At 43.6% G+C, this 17,276-nt stretch overlaps 1 protein-coding gene across 4 annotated transcripts in view; it reads left to right on the plus strand.

Annotated features, from left to right (window-relative positions):
* LOC135548470 (unconventional myosin-Ic-like) overlaps window positions 1-17,226 on the plus strand; it is a 38,699-nt gene extending 21,473 nt beyond the window's left edge. For 2 of the 4 annotated variants that reach the window (XM_064978102.1, XM_064978101.1), the window contains exons 2-31: window positions 480-638; window positions 3,092-3,207; window positions 3,457-3,655; window positions 4,019-4,099; window positions 4,590-4,769; window positions 4,840-4,938; window positions 5,071-5,184; window positions 5,316-5,387; window positions 5,627-5,746; window positions 5,877-5,962; window positions 9,963-10,068; window positions 10,216-10,296; window positions 10,431-10,522; window positions 10,676-10,770; window positions 10,877-10,923; window positions 11,126-11,206; window positions 11,395-11,500; window positions 11,570-11,687; window positions 12,213-12,326; window positions 12,451-12,527; window positions 13,454-13,522; window positions 13,739-13,983; window positions 14,129-14,212; window positions 14,977-15,070; window positions 15,171-15,226; window positions 15,514-15,649; window positions 15,776-15,846; window positions 15,950-16,047; window positions 16,271-16,370; window positions 16,611-17,226. In XM_064978102.1, coding sequence (XP_064834174.1) covers window positions 513-638; window positions 3,092-3,207; window positions 3,457-3,655; window positions 4,019-4,099; window positions 4,590-4,769; window positions 4,840-4,938; window positions 5,071-5,184; window positions 5,316-5,387; window positions 5,627-5,746; window positions 5,877-5,962; window positions 9,963-10,068; window positions 10,216-10,296; window positions 10,431-10,522; window positions 10,676-10,770; window positions 10,877-10,923; window positions 11,126-11,206; window positions 11,395-11,500; window positions 11,570-11,687; window positions 12,213-12,326; window positions 12,451-12,527; window positions 13,454-13,522; window positions 13,739-13,983; window positions 14,129-14,212; window positions 14,977-15,070; window positions 15,171-15,226; window positions 15,514-15,649; window positions 15,776-15,846; window positions 15,950-16,047; window positions 16,271-16,370; window positions 16,611-16,634 — 3,087 coding nt within the window. In that variant the 5' untranslated portion in view covers window positions 480-512 and the 3' untranslated portion in view covers window positions 16,635-17,226. The other 2 variants (XR_010456831.1, XM_064978103.1) reach the window with 2 other exon arrangements.
* The last annotated feature ends 50 nt before the right edge of the window (window positions 17,227-17,276 follow it).

Raw genomic sequence — 17,276 nt, forward strand, 5'->3', positions numbered from 1 at the left:
ACGCTATCTCACAATCACACAATAGAGGAGCTTAGAGACACTGTTTATATTAGAGATTCTTGAAATGTCATCATTGTTTGATTTGTGTTCTGTATGTCTGAATGTCCTGTGTGTGCTTTCCTCTGGTTGATGTGGTTGTTCTTGACAAGCCTCTTGTAGAGCTGTTTATTTGCAGTGCTGTGGTGTTGTCGGTATACACTCAATCCCAACTCGAACCTCTGCCCAACCCTCCATGCACTTGTGTAGATCTAAGAGGTTATGTAAGCGATATGGGGAAAATTACTCCAAGCCTATCAGGGGGCAAGGTGAGGATTTTAACACATTGCTTATACCTGTCAAATTCTATCGTGTCTAGATGAAGTGCATATTGGTGGGGTCAATTTGGGTTATGTGTATCTGGGGAAAGAGCAGCAGGCAATGAAGCCCCCCCCCCTCTTTTCACCCCATCCCTCTCTATCTATCTCTCTCTCTCTTTCTAGGATTTGGGAGGTGAGGGCAGAGTTCATCTAGCTATGGAGAGTACTCTGACAGCACGTGACAGGGTGGGGGTGCAGGACTTTGTCCTGCTGGAGAACTACACCAGCGAGGCGGCCTTCATCGAAAACCTGCGCCGACGTTTTGGGGAGAACCTCATCTATGTAAAGAATCATATCATTATGGAAATATTGGTCGTATAAAAATTATTGTCACATGCTTCGTAAACAGCAGGTGTAGACTAACCCCCCCCAAAATTAAAAATAAAAATATAGAAATAACACGAGAAAGGAATAAATACACAACGAGTATTCAGACCCCTTGACTTTTTCCACATTTTGTTATGTTACAGCCTTATTCTAAAATGGATAAAATCATTTTTTTCCCCTCATCAATCTACACACAATACCCTATCATGACAAAACAAAAACAGGTTTTTAGAAATGTTGTCAAATTTATTTCATATTAAAAATGGGAACATCACATTTACATAAGCATTCAGACCCTTAGTACTTTGTTAGCCTAGAGCCTTCTTGGGTATTTAATTTTTATTAGATTTCTTTGAACCTTTATTTAACTAGTCAGTTAAGAACAAATACTTATTTACAATGCTGGCTTAAGAACAGTGGGTTAACTAACTACAGAACTACAGATTTGTACCATATCAGCTCGGGGATTCGATCTAGCAACCTTTCAGTCACTGGCCCAACGCTCTAACCAGTAGGCTACCTGCCGGTATGACGCTACAAGCTTGGAAAACCTGTATTTGTGGAGTTTCTCCCATTCTTCTTTGCAGATCCTCTCAAGCTCAATCAGGTTGGATGGGGAGCGTCACTGCACAGCTATTTTCAGGTCTCTCCAGAGATATTCGATGGGGTTCAAGTCCAAGCTCTGGCTAGGCCACTCAAGGACATTCAGAGACGTGTCCCAAAGCTGCTCCTGCGTTGTCTTGTCTGCGTCATTGGGTCGTTGGCCTGTTGGAAGGTGAACCTTCGCTCCAGTCTGAGGTCCTGAGCGCTCTGGAGCAGGTTTTCATCAAGGATCTCCCTGTAGTTTGCTCCGTTCATCTTTCCCTCCATCCTGACTAGTCTCCCAGTCTCCACTGAAAAACATTCCCAGAGCATGATGCTGTCACCACCATGCTTCACCGTAGAGATGGTGCCAGGTTTCCTCCAGATGTGACGCTTGGCATTCAGGCCAAAGAGTTCAATCTTGGTTTCATCAGATCAGGGACTCTTGTTTCTCATTGTCTGAGAGTTCTTTAGGTACCTTTTGGCAAACTCTAAGCGGGCTGTCATGTGCTTTTTTTTTACTGAGGATTGGCTTCCGTCTGGCCACTCTACCATAGAGGCCTGATTAGTGGAGTGCTGCAGAGATGGGAGAACCTTCCAGAAGGACAACTCTAGAGCTCTGAGTGACTATCGGGTTCTTGGTCACTGCCCTTACCAAGGCCCTTCTCCCCCGATTGCTCAGTTTAGCCGGGGGGCCAGCTCTAGGAAGAGTCTTGGTGGTTCCATACTTCTTCCATTTAAGAATGATGGAGGCCATTATGATCTTGGGGACCTTCAATGCTGCAAACATATTTTTTTTAACAGAATCATGTCTTGGAGCTCTACGGACAATTCCTTCGACCCCATGGCTTGGTTTTTGCTCTGACATGCACTGTCAACTGTGGAACCTTATATAGACAGGTGTGAGCCTTTCCAAATCATGTCCAATCAATTGAAATTACCACAGATGGACTCCAATCAAGTTGTAGCAACATCTCAAGGGTGATCAATGGAAACTGGATGCACCCTGAGCTCAATTTCGAGTAACATAGTAAAGGGTCTGACTACTTATGTAAATAAGGTATTTCTGTTTTTTTATTTTAAAAATAAAAAATAAACCGTTTTTGCTTTGTCATTATGGGTTATTGTGTGAAGATTGATGAGGAACATTTTTAATATGATCAATTTTAGAATAAGACTGTAACATAACAAAATTTTGAAAAAGTCAAGGGGTCTGAATACTTTCTAAATGCACTGTATGTTCATATGGGTAGGAATAGGCAACAGGATAGATAATAAACAGTAACAGCAGCGTATATGATAAGTCAAAGGACTTGCAAAAAGGGTCAATGTAGATAAATCGTTAACCAATAGCTAACCTGACTAACTATTTAGCAGTCTTGTGGTTTCGGGTTAGAAGCTGTTCAGGGTCCTGTTGGTTTCAGACTTGGTGCATCGGTACTGCTTGTCGTGAAGTAGCAGAGAGAACAGTCTATGACTTAGGTGGCTGGAGTCTTAGAAAATGTTTAGGGCCTTTCTTAGACCCCTGGTATAGAGGTCCTGGATGGCAGATAGCTCGGCCTCAGTGATGTACTGGGCCATACGCACTACCCTCTGTAGTGCCTGCAGTCGGATGCTAAGCGGTTGCCATACCAAGCAGTGACTTTTTTGAGGGTCTCAGGGCCCATGCCGAATCTTTTCAGCATCTTGAGGGGGAAGAGGTGTTGTCGTGCCCTCTTCACGACTGATCCTACACAGCTTCACATAATGTTTGGTTAAGGTTGATTTCATGTCAGTGTTTGAGGGGTTGGTGACGGCAGTGTGCGGGTCTTGTCTCCCCTTATCAGACCTACATAGGATCAGTGTTGGTGTCAGTGAACCCCAACAAGGACCTGGAGATCTACTCCAAGGCGCACATGGAGCGCTACCGAGGGGTCAGCTTCTACGAGATATCACCCCACATGTGAGTCACCCTCTGACCCCTGATCCTGAACCTCTCTCTGACCAAGCAGGACCAGCATGTATATGTAGATCTCTTTATGTACATACAGTAGGCCTACATATGAATCTGCATTGGGTACAATACATTTACAGTATGTATTGTGTGTTTTCTATATGATCGTGATCAACTGTATGTGAAAACACCAGTATGAGCTGGATCATTAGCTGACATGATGTTTGTATCCCACCCCTCTGTTTCTCTGTCCTGTAGCTATGCGGTGTCAGACAACACATACCGGGCCATGCGGACTGAGAGGAGGGACCAGTGTATCCTGATCTCTGGGGAGAGCGGAGCAGGGAAGACTGAGGCCTCCAAGAAGATCCTCCAGTACTACGCCACTACCTGCCCTGTCACTGACCACTTGAGTACGCTCCGGGACCGCCTGTTGCAGTCCAACCCTGTTCTGGAGGTACGGTATACCCCTCGCCGCCTCTCCAGATCCCCTGCCAAGGATCTCTCCCCATGAGCACCTCTAAGGCTCTGGAGGAGGAAGGACATTTATAGCAGGGGTACTGAGACTGGTGTAACATCTAAGATAAATGAATGGCCCACTACAAAATCATGTTGCTTCAAACTTGTAAATCTATTTGTGGATGAGGGAAATCATGTTGATACATTGCATATTTTGAACCAATCTCCGACAAAGCCATAACAATAGATACATCCTGCTGTGAACATGCTATTACTGTACTGTTAATGTTTCCTCTCTCTCAGCTGTGTTTGATCTTATCTCTGTTGTTCCCCTCACTCACTTCTCTCTCTCTCTCTACAGGCTTTTGGTAATGCTAAAACACTGCGTAATGACAATTCCAGCCGGTTTGGCAAATACATGGATGTCCAGTTTGACTTCAGGGTAAGCCTTTTGTTCTTTTTTCTTTTGGCTCCTGGGTTAAGGGATTTTCCTCACATAAGTCTACTATCGCTGATACTCATGCCATACTGTCTCTACAACACACCATTCCATCAAAAGATTGTGCATAACTAAAACATGTTGCATTCAGGTCTTACCATACAGCATGCCTTACTATGAGTCTAAGTCATGAGGGCATAATTCAGCTAAAAGACAATTTCATCAATCATTCCGCATCTGCATTGGCCGTACAGCATTTACTGCGATGCGGCCTCTGTAGAAGTCAGGGCATTCATACTTTTTGCACTTTGCGGAGCAAAGCTGTTGTGAAGGAGGTTGTCAAGGAAGTGAGTTTGTGTTTATATTGTGCTACACCCTCCGTATGGAGCCTTCAGACAGCATTTTCGGATCAAGCATAAATCGGCTTTAATGCATCTCTACTAGGACCACACTCAGCAGTACCTTGACTGTCCCTGTTCCTAACCTCCCCTAGGGGGCGCCGATAGGAGGCCACATCCTCAACTACCTGCTGGAGAAGTCCCGTGTTGTGCACCAGAACCACGGCGAGAGGAACTTCCATATTTTCTACCAGCTGCTCGAGGGAGGAGAACAAGACCTTCTCAGCAAGCTGGGATTGGAGAGAAACGCCCAGAAATACCAATACCTGGTCAAGGTGTGTGTTTGTGCGTGCGCATGTGTGTGTGCGCACAGTTATTTGATCAGTGATGTCCTATTCCTCTCAGGGTTGCTGTCCTAGGGTGAGCTCCATCAATGATAAGAATGACTGGAGAACAGTGAGGAAGGCCCTGACCGTCATCGGCTTCCATGAGGATGAGGTGGAGGTTAGAGACATTTTAGTGTATAATAATAGTGCATACCGTTTTTTACTGCAAACAAATTTCACTCAACCCAAAGTTTCACCATGAAGAATGAGAAGGTCATGGTTTAAATGTCTGTTCACTCTCCCTCTTTAGGATCTGTTGAATATAATCGCCAGTGTCCTCCATCTTGGGAACACTCAGTTTGAAGAAGGAAAGAATGGGGGAAACAAGATCACCACTGAGCCTCAGCTCAAATACCTGTCCAAGGTTGGAACTATGAAGATGAACGATACCCTACTCCCCCAACACACACACACACACAAATTCCCCCATTCTAACACACACACACATTCCCCATTCTAAAGGCAGATGTTGATGTTGTCCTGCTTGTCCTGCAGCTGTTAGGTGTGGATGGAGCAGCACTGAGAGAGGCTCTCACTCATAAGAAAATCACTGCCAAAGGGGAGGAGGTGAGTGTCTATGGCGGGCTGTTTCACTTGATACAGAACTATGCCTGGTAATATAATATAATTTAAATATCCCACTTACAAACAAGTAATACAGTATGCCTTTGATGTGTATGGCATGCATATTTAGATTGTGGTTTTAAAGAGAGGGTGCTGATACAGTTCAGCTGAGCCCAGAGGATAACACTAAAGTTAACATTAAAGTATTTTGCATCACTAAAGTGTGTGTGTGTGTGTCCCAGATGATAAGCCCGTTGAGTTTTGAGCAGGCTGTGGCAGCCCGTGACGCCTTGGCCAAAGCGGTGTATGGCCGTGCCTTCACCTGGCTGGTGGTGAAGATCAACCAGTCTCTGGCATTCAAGGTCTCACACAAACATCACTCACGATAGCTAGCTAGCAAAACAATTAGCTTTTTTGCTCCTCTTTTTGCTAGCTACATAATGCTGCTTCCTACCTATAAAACTGAGTGTATTGTGTGCTGTCTATCTGCAGGATGATGTGTACAACAGCAGTAAGGGCTCATCATCAGTCATAGGACTGCTGGATATCTATGGCTTTGAGGTCTTCCAGCACAATAGGTACCAGAACAAATGTTAGCTCATGTATTCAGTGCATGAATATGTGTTGCATAGCAATGTGCTGTACATTATGTAATTGTTTGGCTATGACTCAATTCAAGAATCACTCACCGATCTTAAATGAGTTCTAAATGTCGATAAAACCAGGTTTATGTTTTTCTCCAGGTCTCGTAAAATGTATCCTAAAGACCTGCGTGTCTGTACTTTGAGAGGCGCCCAAATTGAGCTTGTCCCCCATTATAAGTATCTCACGTAAACTCACCCCATTCCATACAAATGTGCGCAACCGCGACATTCAAACGAGGCTGCAAAGAAAACTAATGGGACTGTAGCGACTGTGTTGACTTCAAAATCTGGGGTGGGAACTACGTTTCTATTCAAGCGTTGATCGACATGGAAATGGCTCTATAGTATTGGAGAAAAGTTGAAAAAACAGACCATGTCATGTCGTATCGTACAGCATGCATAAAACAACTATTTCTGTCTTAGGGGGGATACGTCATCACTGTAAGCGATCATGACTTTCAAAGCTGCTGTTTACTTCTGAAGATCTCTTTAGCACCGCCCTAAAAACCTGATTGAAATTTGACACAAACCTTCAAATAGGTATGGAATTGTCACACCCTGACCATAGAGAGCCCTTGGTTCTGGTGTTGTAGGTCAGGGCGTGACTAGGGGGTGTTCTAGTTTTCCTATTTCTATGTTGGTGTACTTGGTATGGTTCCCAACTAGAGTCAGCTGATTATCTTTGTCTCTGATTGGGGATCATACTTAAGTTCTCCATTGTTCCCACCTGGGTTGTGGGATATTATTTGTGTCTGTGCTGGTAGCACCACTGAGGTTACGTTTTGTTGCTTGTTTATTTTTATTTTTTTAGAAGTTTCACTGCAAATGCAGATGTGGAACTCAACACACGTTGCGCCTTGGTCCCGTTCTTATTACGAACGTGACAGTAATGACACATTATATAAACTCTTTATAGTGTTTTATTTACATTTTAGAGGCGATAAGTTGGACAGATCGAGTGAAAAAAAATCAGTTTTCCGACACATCTCCTCACTATCACGCATTAGTTTCGCTTCCCCACCTGCCATTTTTAAAAAGACCTGAAGGAGCTCATTGCCTTCTTTAATTATGCAGAAACGGGCAGCATTTAGGTCATGTCATTGATTTTGATGGAAAGGGGAGAAATTGTGCTTTACAATGGTATTGACATTACAGTTGATCTGGAAGTATTACGTTTTTGGGGCGCTAAAATAAGGTCAATTGTACGGACCAAGGCGATGTACAAAAGTGAGTGAGTTTACGTTAGGTATTTGGATTGACGGTGAACTGTCTTTGGTTTCCTGTATAGAAATAAATCCTGTCTCACTTTTGAAAATAGGAGGAAGATTGTTCAAGCAACACTCCTCCCAGTAATTGACTATGGCAACTCAATCTACATGCACGCGCAGATTATGTTTTAAAACCTGTTTAAAGTCTACCACTCAGCCTTGTGTTTTATCACTAGAACGTATCACCACGTCTGTAATTTAAGTCCTGTCTGAATCTGCTATGTCGGTCATTTTTACATCGCAGAAGAGTAATAATTCCAGCCGCAAAACACCTACTGTTTTTCGACTAACTCCAAGGTCCTCTGATAATACTATTCCTGTGCGAATCGACATCCCTGTCTTTTGAAAATGAGTTTGACAGGTGTTGCCTGCAGTTTGAGCAACAAAACCATAATTGATTTGATAAATTGATGCTTTAAACGAAGTATAGCGTATATATGAAGGTCTACATGTATGTGTCAACTTTCACAGTGAATGATTTTTGTGCCATTGAATTGAACATCGGCAAATGCGTCAGTAAATAAACATTGTTCCTATTTAATACAACCATTGCGCCTAATAGATCGCAAAGCAGCATTACAACTGAGCTAAAGTTTTGGATTTACCAGTTCACTTTCTCATCCATAACCTAAAAACACATCTCAAGTGCAAGTGTGCTGTTTAGCTCACATCTGCAGGCTGGGGGCATTTAGGACGTCTTCTACTGCGGATCGCTAAAATATCCTATTGATTATGATCACATTTCCGCAATTAAAATATTATGGCGACACTATACCGAAGATGGTTTTGTATGTTTTAGAAACTTGGGACCCAAGCTCGAGTTATCAGTGTAGCCTGTTCACCTGGACATGTTGATATACAGTGCCTTCGGAAAGTATTCATACCCCTCGATTTATTCCACATTTTGTTGTGTTACAGACAGTATTAAACATATTTACCTCATCAATCTACACATAATACCCCAAAGTGAAAACATGGTTTTTAGACATTTTTGCAAATGTATTAAAAATAAGAAACAGAAATATCTTATTTACATAAATATTCAGACCCTTTGCTATGAGACTCGAAATTGAGCTCAGGTGCATCCTGTTTCCATTGATCATCCTTGAGATGTCTCTACAACTTGATTGGAGTCCACCTGTGGTAAATTCAATTGATTGGACATGCTTTGGAAAGGCACACACCTGTAGGGTTCCACAATTCACAGTGCATGTCAGAGCAAAAACCAAGCCATGGGGTCAAAGGAATTGTCCATAGAGCTCCGAAACAGTTTTGTGTCGAGGCACAGATCTGGGGACGGGTACCAAAACATTTCTGCAGAATTGAAGGTCCCCAAGAACACAGTGGCTTTCATCATTCTTAAATGGGAGAAGTTTAGAACCACCAAGAATCTTGCTATAGCTGGTCACTCGGCCAAACTGAGAAATCGGGGGAGGAGGGCCTTGGTCAGGGAGGTGACCAAGAATCGGATGGTCACTCTGACAGAGCTCCAGAGTTCCTCTGTGGAGATGGGAGAACCTTCCAGAAGGACAACCATCTCGGCAGCACTCCATCAAATAGGAACTTTATGGTAGAGTGCCAGACATTAGCCACTCCTCAGTAAATTGGCACGACAGCCCACTTAGAGTTTGCCAAAAGGCACCTAAAGACTCTCAGACCATGAGAAACAAGATTCTCTGGTCTGATGAAACCAAGATTGAACTCTTTGGCCTGAATGCCAAGCTTCACATCTGGAGGAAACCTGGCACCATCCCTACAGTGAAGCATGGTGCTGGTAGCATCATGCTGTGTGGATGTTTTTCAATGGCAGGGACTGGGAGACTAGTCAGGATCGAGGGAAAGATGAACGGAGCAAAGTACAGAGAGATCCTTGATGAAAGCCTGCTCCAGAGTGCTCAGGACCTCAGACTGGGGTGAAGGTTCACCTACCAACAGGACAACGAAACTAAGCACTCAGCCAAGACAACACAGGAGTGGCTTCGGGACAAATCTCTGAATGTCCTTGAGTGACCCAGCTAGAGCCCGAACTTGAACCCAGTCTAACATCTCTGGAGATACCTGAAAATAGCTGTGGAGCAACTCTCCTCATCCAACCTGACAGAGCTTGAGAGGATCTGTAGAGAATAATGGGAGAAACTCCCCAAATACAGGTGTGCCAAACTTTGTAGTGACCTACCCAAGAAGACTCGAGGCTGTAATCGCTGCCAAATGTGCTTCAACAAAGTACTGAGTAAAGGGTTGAATAATTGGCATATTTCAGCTATTTTCTAAAATGTTCTAAAAAACAGTTTTTGCTTCGTCATTATGAGGTATTGCGTGTAGATAAATGAGGGGGGAAAACTATGTAATCAATTTTTGAATAAAGCTGTAACGTAACAAAATTTGGAAAAAGTCAAGGGGTCTGAATACTTTCTGAATGCACTGTATATTTGTTTCTACTGCCCTTTTGAATGTAATATAATTTATTTGAAGCGCTGTAACTCATTTTGTGGTGATCATGCTTAAATTTGTTGCTCTCATTGCTTGAACTGTGGTTCTCAGAGCACCATTGGAAATGAGACCCTGTTATCAATGGGTTCCCCTGGATAAATTAAGGTTAATAAATAAATAACATTGTAGCACAGTTGTTTTGTGCCATATTCTTTACCCTAACCATCTCCCTGTAGTTTTGAGCAGTTCTGCATCAACTATTGCAATGAGAAGCTGCATCAGCTGTTCATTGAGCTCACCCTCAAGTCTGAGCAGGAGGAGTACGAGGCAGAGGGCATCACTGTGAGTCAGGGAGGGTCGAGGGGTACTCAGAGAAAGAGTGGGGTGTTTTCATTCAAATAGACAAAACAAGAATTGAGGTATACTAAGAAAAACAAATTGTCATGTAGTGATAAAGGTGTAGTTCGGTAATGATACTGTATATTTCAGTGGGAACCGGTGAAGTACTTCGACAACAAGATAATCTGTGACCTGGTAGAGGGAAAGCACAAAGGCTTGATCTCCATCCTGGTGAGAATGACTGACATTCAGTTCAGTTTAGTAGTGTTTCTGACTCACTTTAACCTTTCACCTCTCTCTAATATCGCTCTCCTTCTGTCCTCTCCCTGTCTCTAGTTGAATGTTAAGGTATAAATGTGTTTTAGGATGAGGAGTGTTTGAGACCAGGGGAGCCCAGCGATATCTCCTTCCTCGAGAAGCTTGAGGACACTTTGGGAGGCCATGCCCATTTTGTCACGTGAGTCTCTTTTACACACACACACACATGCACAAAACACATGGGTGCCTTCACAGTTTGTTTGTGTATTTGCACCATGTTCCAAATATGTTTTTGTGTGTATATTTGTGGTTCTGAAATCTAAGATATGATTTGTCACTGTATGCATGTCAGTCACAAGTTGTCGAATGGGAAGACTCGCAAGGCAGTGAGCAGAGAGGAGTTCAAACTGATTCATTACGCAGGAGAGGTCAACTACAGTGTCAATGGTGAGCTAACTAATCAATCTGGTAATAGTGTAATTGCAGAAAATAATTAACTGATTTCATCCTCACATATACTGTTTGTAATATTTTGTGTTCATCTGCATCAAAGGGTTTCTGGACAAGAACAAGGACCTTCTCTACAGAAACCTGAAAGAGGCGAGGCTGGAGCAACAATAGAGAAATGAGAACACACAGACCACACACTCACACTCACCTCACAATTACTACAGGTTTCCCATGATCTCGCTCAGAATTCCCACACATGGTTTATGTGTGTGCACTACAGTAGGTATAAAGTGTAGCGGATGTTTTAGTGTGTTGTGTTTACATGGTTCTGTGGTGTGCTTTCTCTGTCCAGGTCATATGCCAGTCAAATAGCCAGGTTCTGAGTCAGTGCTTCCACAGAGAGGAAGTGACTGACCAAAAACGCCCAGAAACGGTGAGATACACACACACACACACACACACACACACACACACACACACACACACACACACACACACACACACACACACACACACACACACACACACACACACACACACACACACACACACACACACACACACACACACACACACACACACACACAGTCTGATATGTCACCTCTCTGCTTCCCTCTGTAGGCTGCCACTCAGTTTAAGAACAGCCTGGCCAAACTTATAGAGATACTGATGTCCAAGGAGCCATCTTATGTGCGCTGTATCAAACCCAACGATGCCAAGCAGTCAGGTAATCATACACCCTGTGAAGTCAATCAGTCCAATCAATCAGTCAATTAAATATTCTCACTCTCCCCAGGGAGGTTTGATGAGGCTCTAGTCAGACACCAGGTCAAGTATCTGGGTCTGATGGAGAACCTGAGGGTCAGGAGAGCTGGGTTTGCCTACCGCCGACACTACGAAACCTTCCTACAGAGGTCTGTGTGTGCGTGTGTGTCTATATTATGCCACTATGTTTACATGTTTCTATACCCACAGTTTCATTATTAATTATATACATTTCTATACCCACAGTTTCTGTATTAACTATATACATTTCTATACCCACAGTTTCTGTATTAACTATATACATTTCTGTAACCACAGTTTCTGTATTAACTATATACATTTCTATACCCACAGTTTCTGTATTAACTATATACATTTCTGTAACCACAGTTTCTATATAAACTATATGCATTCTGTAACCACACTTTCTGTAATAACTATATACATTTCTATACCCACAGTTTCTATATAAACTATATGCATTCTGTAACCACAGTTTCTGTAATAACTATATACATTTCTGTAACCACAGTTTCTGTAATAACTATATACATTTCTGTAACCACAGTTTCTGTAATAACTATATACATTTCTATACCCACAGTTTCTATATAAACTATATGCATTCTGTAACCACAGTTTCTGTGTTAACTATATACATTCTGTAACCACAGGTACAAGTCTCTGTGTCCCGGGACGTGGCCTAATTGGCAGGGCAGACTGGCTGATGGAGTAGCCACTCTGGTCCAACACCTGGGCTACAAACCAGAGGAATACAAACTGGGCAAGTAGGTACACAGAGAGAGAGAGGGGAGGGAGGGAAGTAAGGGGACATACATTTCCCTTAGTCATGTTGTGAGGAGAAACATGAGACGGTATGTTGTTGATGTATAATTCCCTATCTCTTTGCAGGACCAAGATCTTCATCCGCTTCCCTAAGACTCTGTTCAGCACTGAAGATTCCCTGGAAGCCAGGAGGCCTGCCCTCGGTGAGACTATACAGCAGGGAAGATGGTGACAAGGCCATTTTGGGGGAATTCATGTAATTAGCTAGGAGAATAACACAGATCATGATAAACAGCAGAGTAGCAGTAGCAGTGGAAAACAGGGAACTGTCCACTTTGTCAACTAACCAGCAGCATGAGGATGGATAATACAGTAAACTAATGTAATTATACTGAACAAAAATATAAAAACAACTTTCAACAATTTCAAAGATTTTACTGAGTTACTGTTCATATAAGGAAATTAGTCAATTGAAATGAATGAATTAGGCCCTAATCTATGGATGTCACATGACTGGGCAGTGGTGTAGCCATGGCACCCACCCACATAGGGAGCCAGGCCCAGCCAATCAGAAAGAGTTTATCCCCACAAAATGGCTTTATTACAGACAGAAATAGCTCAGAACCCCCTCAGACAATTCCGCAGGTGAAGAAGCCGGATGTGAATGTTCTGGGCTGTCATGGTTTCAGGTGGTCAGCGGATGTGAGGCCGATTGGAGGCAGTTTATGGTAGAGAAATTAACATTAAATTCTCTTGCAACAGCTCTGTTGGACATTCCTGCAGTCAACATGCCAATTGCATGCTCCCTCAATTTGTGGCATTGTGTTGTGTGAGAAAACTGCACATTTTAAAGTGGCCTTTTCTTGTCCGAAGCACAAGATGTAACTGTGTAATGATCACACTGTTCAATCAGCTTCTTGATATGCCACACCTGTCAGGTGGAATGGATTATCCTGGCAAAGGAGAAATACTCACTCACACTAACAAATGTGTGCACAATTGTATTTGAATGAAACATGGGACCAACACTTTACATGTTGCATTTATATTTTTGTTCAGTGTAGGATCCAATTAAACGTTTCTGTTCTGTGGTCCATTTGGTCTCCTCTGTTCCTGTTCTCTGCTCTAGTTCTCACCTTACAGACCTCATGGAGGGGTTACAGAGAGAGGGCCAAGTACCTCCGCATCAGACGGGCAGGTGAGGGATCAAAGAGCTCACACTATTTCTCTGCTTCTCAATTACTGCTTCCTGAAGCAGTTACTCTGTAGCCACTTTCTTGATATCTACTGAATCTATGAATGAAGTAATGCAAAGGAAATTACTTTGTTGTTTGTTCTTATGAGCTCTGCACAGTTGTAGATTGTTGTGGTGTGTCTGTGACATGACTGATTGTGTCATCTATCCGTCTATTAGTCATAGTGATCCAGTCTGCGTGGAGAGGGATGATATCCCGTCAGAAGGCCAGGCGTCGCAGACACGCTGTGGACATCATACGCAAGTTCATCAAAGGCTTCATCTACCGCCACTATGAGCGTTGTCCAGAAAACGAGTACTTCCTAGACCATCAGCGTTTCTCCTTCCTGATGATGCTGTTTAGGAACCCACCTAAGAGTGTCCTGGACAAAAGCTGGCCCATCCCCCCACCTTGCCTCACTGAGGTACTGCAACCAGCCCAACAACACTCCACACAAAACTCACTGAGGGACATTAAGCGTAAGCCAAGAGGTGATGGTGAAATGCATCTGATTGTTGTACATTCAATGTGTCAATGTTTTATTTGTATCTGTCCCGATGTCTGTGTAGGCGTCAGAGCACCTGTGCAGGCTGTGTATGCGGAACATGATGCGGGCCTACTGCAGGAGGATCCAGCCAGAGTGGAAGAAACAGGTAGGCTACTCTGTCTGTTACTGTCACTCACCTGACGGGAACACATAGAAAGTATATTTCTATTTTATTTTTTATTTTTGAATTTTACCCCCTTATCTCCTCAATTTCGTGGTATCCAATTGTTAGTAATTACTATCTTGTCTCATTGATACAACTCCCGTACGGGCTCAGGAGAGACGAAGGTCGAAAGCCATGCGTACCTCCGAAACACAACCCAACCAAGCCAACTGCTTCTTAACACTGAGCACATCCAACCCGGAAGCCAGCCGCACCAATGTGTCGGGGGAAACACTGTGCACCTGGCAACCTTGGTTAGCGTGCACTGCGCCCGGCCCGCCACAGGAGTCGCTGGTGCGCGATGAGACAAGGATATCCCTGCCTGCCAAACCCCCCATAACCCGGATGACGCTGGGCCAATTGTGCGTCGCCCCATGGACCTCCGGCTGCGACAGAGCCTGGGCGCGAACCCAGAGTTCTCGGGAGGCACAAAAAAAAGAAAGGATATTTCTGTCCTCTTTCTATTCGTTTTTTAAATCTCACACACTCTCTCTGTCTCTCTCGTTCTGTGTGTCTCTCTGTATGTGTGTCTCTCTGTCTGTGTAATCTCTCTCTCTCTCTGTGTCTGTCTGTCTCTGTGTCTCTCTGTCTCTGTGTCTCTCTGTCTCTGTGTCTCTCTGTCTCTGTCCACATTTCTCCATTCTTTCTCCCTCTGTCTCTCTCTCCAACCTCACTCTACAGGCATCTCTTCTGTCCTCTTTCTATAGATGGAGCAGAAGGTGGTAGCCAGTCAGATATTCAAGGACCAGAAGGACAGCTATCCCCAGAGTGTCCCTAAGCTGTTTGTGGCCTCCAGACTAAGTAGGGTCCACTCACTAACACAGTGTGCACACACTTCCAAACTTCACAGACCACGTAATTGACAACCACACCACTGACAGATGTTCTGTCCTGTATACAGACAGTGAGGAGTTCAACCTCAAAGTGATACAGACTCTGGGCAATGACAAAGTGAAGGTGAGTAATATGATATTGTAATACTATCCCCCTGTAGTGTTTGCGACCCCTGTCTCACCTCTGTCACTCTGCTGTTGATGGCTGAGTAGTTTAATCCTACTAATTGTCTGTTTGCTGTGTACATCATCTTTACATTGTCATGCATTGCTTTGAATCTAATTGATACAGTTAGCCTTAGAACTTTGGGTTTTTATGACAACCCCTCCCTCTTTCTGTCTCTCCCTCTCTCTCTGTCATTCTCTCTCCTTCTCTCTCAATCCCCCTCTTTTTCTATCTGTCTGTGTCAGTATGGAATTGCGGTGACTAAGTATGATAGGAGGGGTTACAAAGCACGGCCTCGCCAGCTGCTCCTCACCTCCTCCTTCGCCATGCTGGTGGCCGAAGCCAAGCTGAAGCAGAGGATTGACTATGCAACCCTGAGGAGTGAGTCTCTCCTGGGGGCCATAGGGGATTGAGGGGCTAGGGTGGTCGGTCGGGGGGGTGTAACCTTGGTTATGAGGTAGTTGTAGTGTATGTGTCCAGTGTATAACATGGTTCTTCTCTTTCCAGGCATCTCTGTGAGTTCTCTCAGTGATGGGTTCATGGTTCTCCACGTGCCCAGTGAGGACAACAAGCAAAAGGTCACAGGATGATCTCATTCTATCTAGCAGTTGTCATGGCAACTTACTGCCATGGTGCCATAAAGTACAGTACCTAACCTCTGACCCCTTGTCTACCCTGTAGAGTGATGTGGTGCTCCAGTGTGATCATTTGATCGAGGTGGTGACCAAGCTGGCCACTATGGCGGACAAGAAGATCAAGGTCAACATGAGCCAGGACAGGTGAGTTTGGCTCCTCTGATCATCTGATCATCTGGACACTGGACATCTTCTTCAGAGTATCTTTGAGAGCCTGCTGACATTTGTCAACCCATTCCAACTGTCATCCACTGTTAGTGATCATGATAGTTCTCTCTTTTATCCCCTCTTCTCTCTCATCCCCTCTCACCCCTACCCCTTCCCTCCTTTCCTCTGGTCCTCTCCTCCTGTCTGTTCCTGTGTGCAGTATTATGTTTGCAGTGGCTCGGGGGAAAGAGGGAGTCATTGACTTCACCAGTGGACCAGAGCTGAAGGTGGCCAAATGCAAGAAAGGACATCTGCGAGTGGTGAGTAAGGGGACAATACTATGAGGACAGCAGGGCTGAGGAAGGGAGGATGAGAAAGGGCGATAGAGGAGAAGAGAGGACTTGTAGATGGAGCATGAGGAGGACTGGGATTGTAAAATGGAAAGCAGTAGTTTAAAGATAGCCACCTCTTTCATCTTTATATTTTCATCGGAAGTTTTGCCCAATAATCCACATTAGGTAATAACAATGACGCCATTTGTGAATTGATTTGTTTTGCAGACGGCTCCCAAACTCAACCCATGATGATGATGATGGGAAGTAATAACCGCCTCGCTGTAATCCACAGCGAACCAATCATTCCATAGGATGATTTCCTTCCATAGCCAATCAGATTATAGCCACACAGACGTTGTTTTTCTTCTTTAAATGTGAGACCATAGCCATACACTCACTGCAAAAATAGAATGATTATTTTCTCTTTTAACACAATTGCACTAATTAATCTGCATTTATATAGTTATTGATTTAGTGATTGACGACATTTCATATATAATGGAATCAGAGGTTTTGCCGGCATTCATAATGCTTTGATGTTTATTAGCAATAGTCGTATTAAATGAAACCACACTTTTGAAATCTTATGCTTCATCTTTATTTTGTAGTCCTGTTTACAATATATTAGCTCTTGTATGGAATACAAATACAAAACAATATTTATATTTCCATAGTAACAACAATAAACAGCATTTTCAAATAAATAAGTAATAAATAAGTAAATAAATAGGCAAATAGGCATTGAAGTCAGTGAGGGCTGTGGAAAAAGGGGATGTTGGGTTGCACTCTTCCGGTTCTCGGCTGTTAGTCAGAGAGAGTGAGAGACAGAAAAGATGGAAACTCAGGGAGAAACCCAGAGGAGAGTAAGGCTGTACAACTTACAGTAATACT

Source organism: Oncorhynchus masou, chromosome 11 (genome assembly GCF_036934945.1).
Source record: "Oncorhynchus masou masou isolate Uvic2021 chromosome 11, UVic_Omas_1.1, whole genome shotgun sequence".
Taxonomy (NCBI): Eukaryota; Metazoa; Chordata; class Actinopteri; order Salmoniformes; family Salmonidae; genus Oncorhynchus; species Oncorhynchus masou.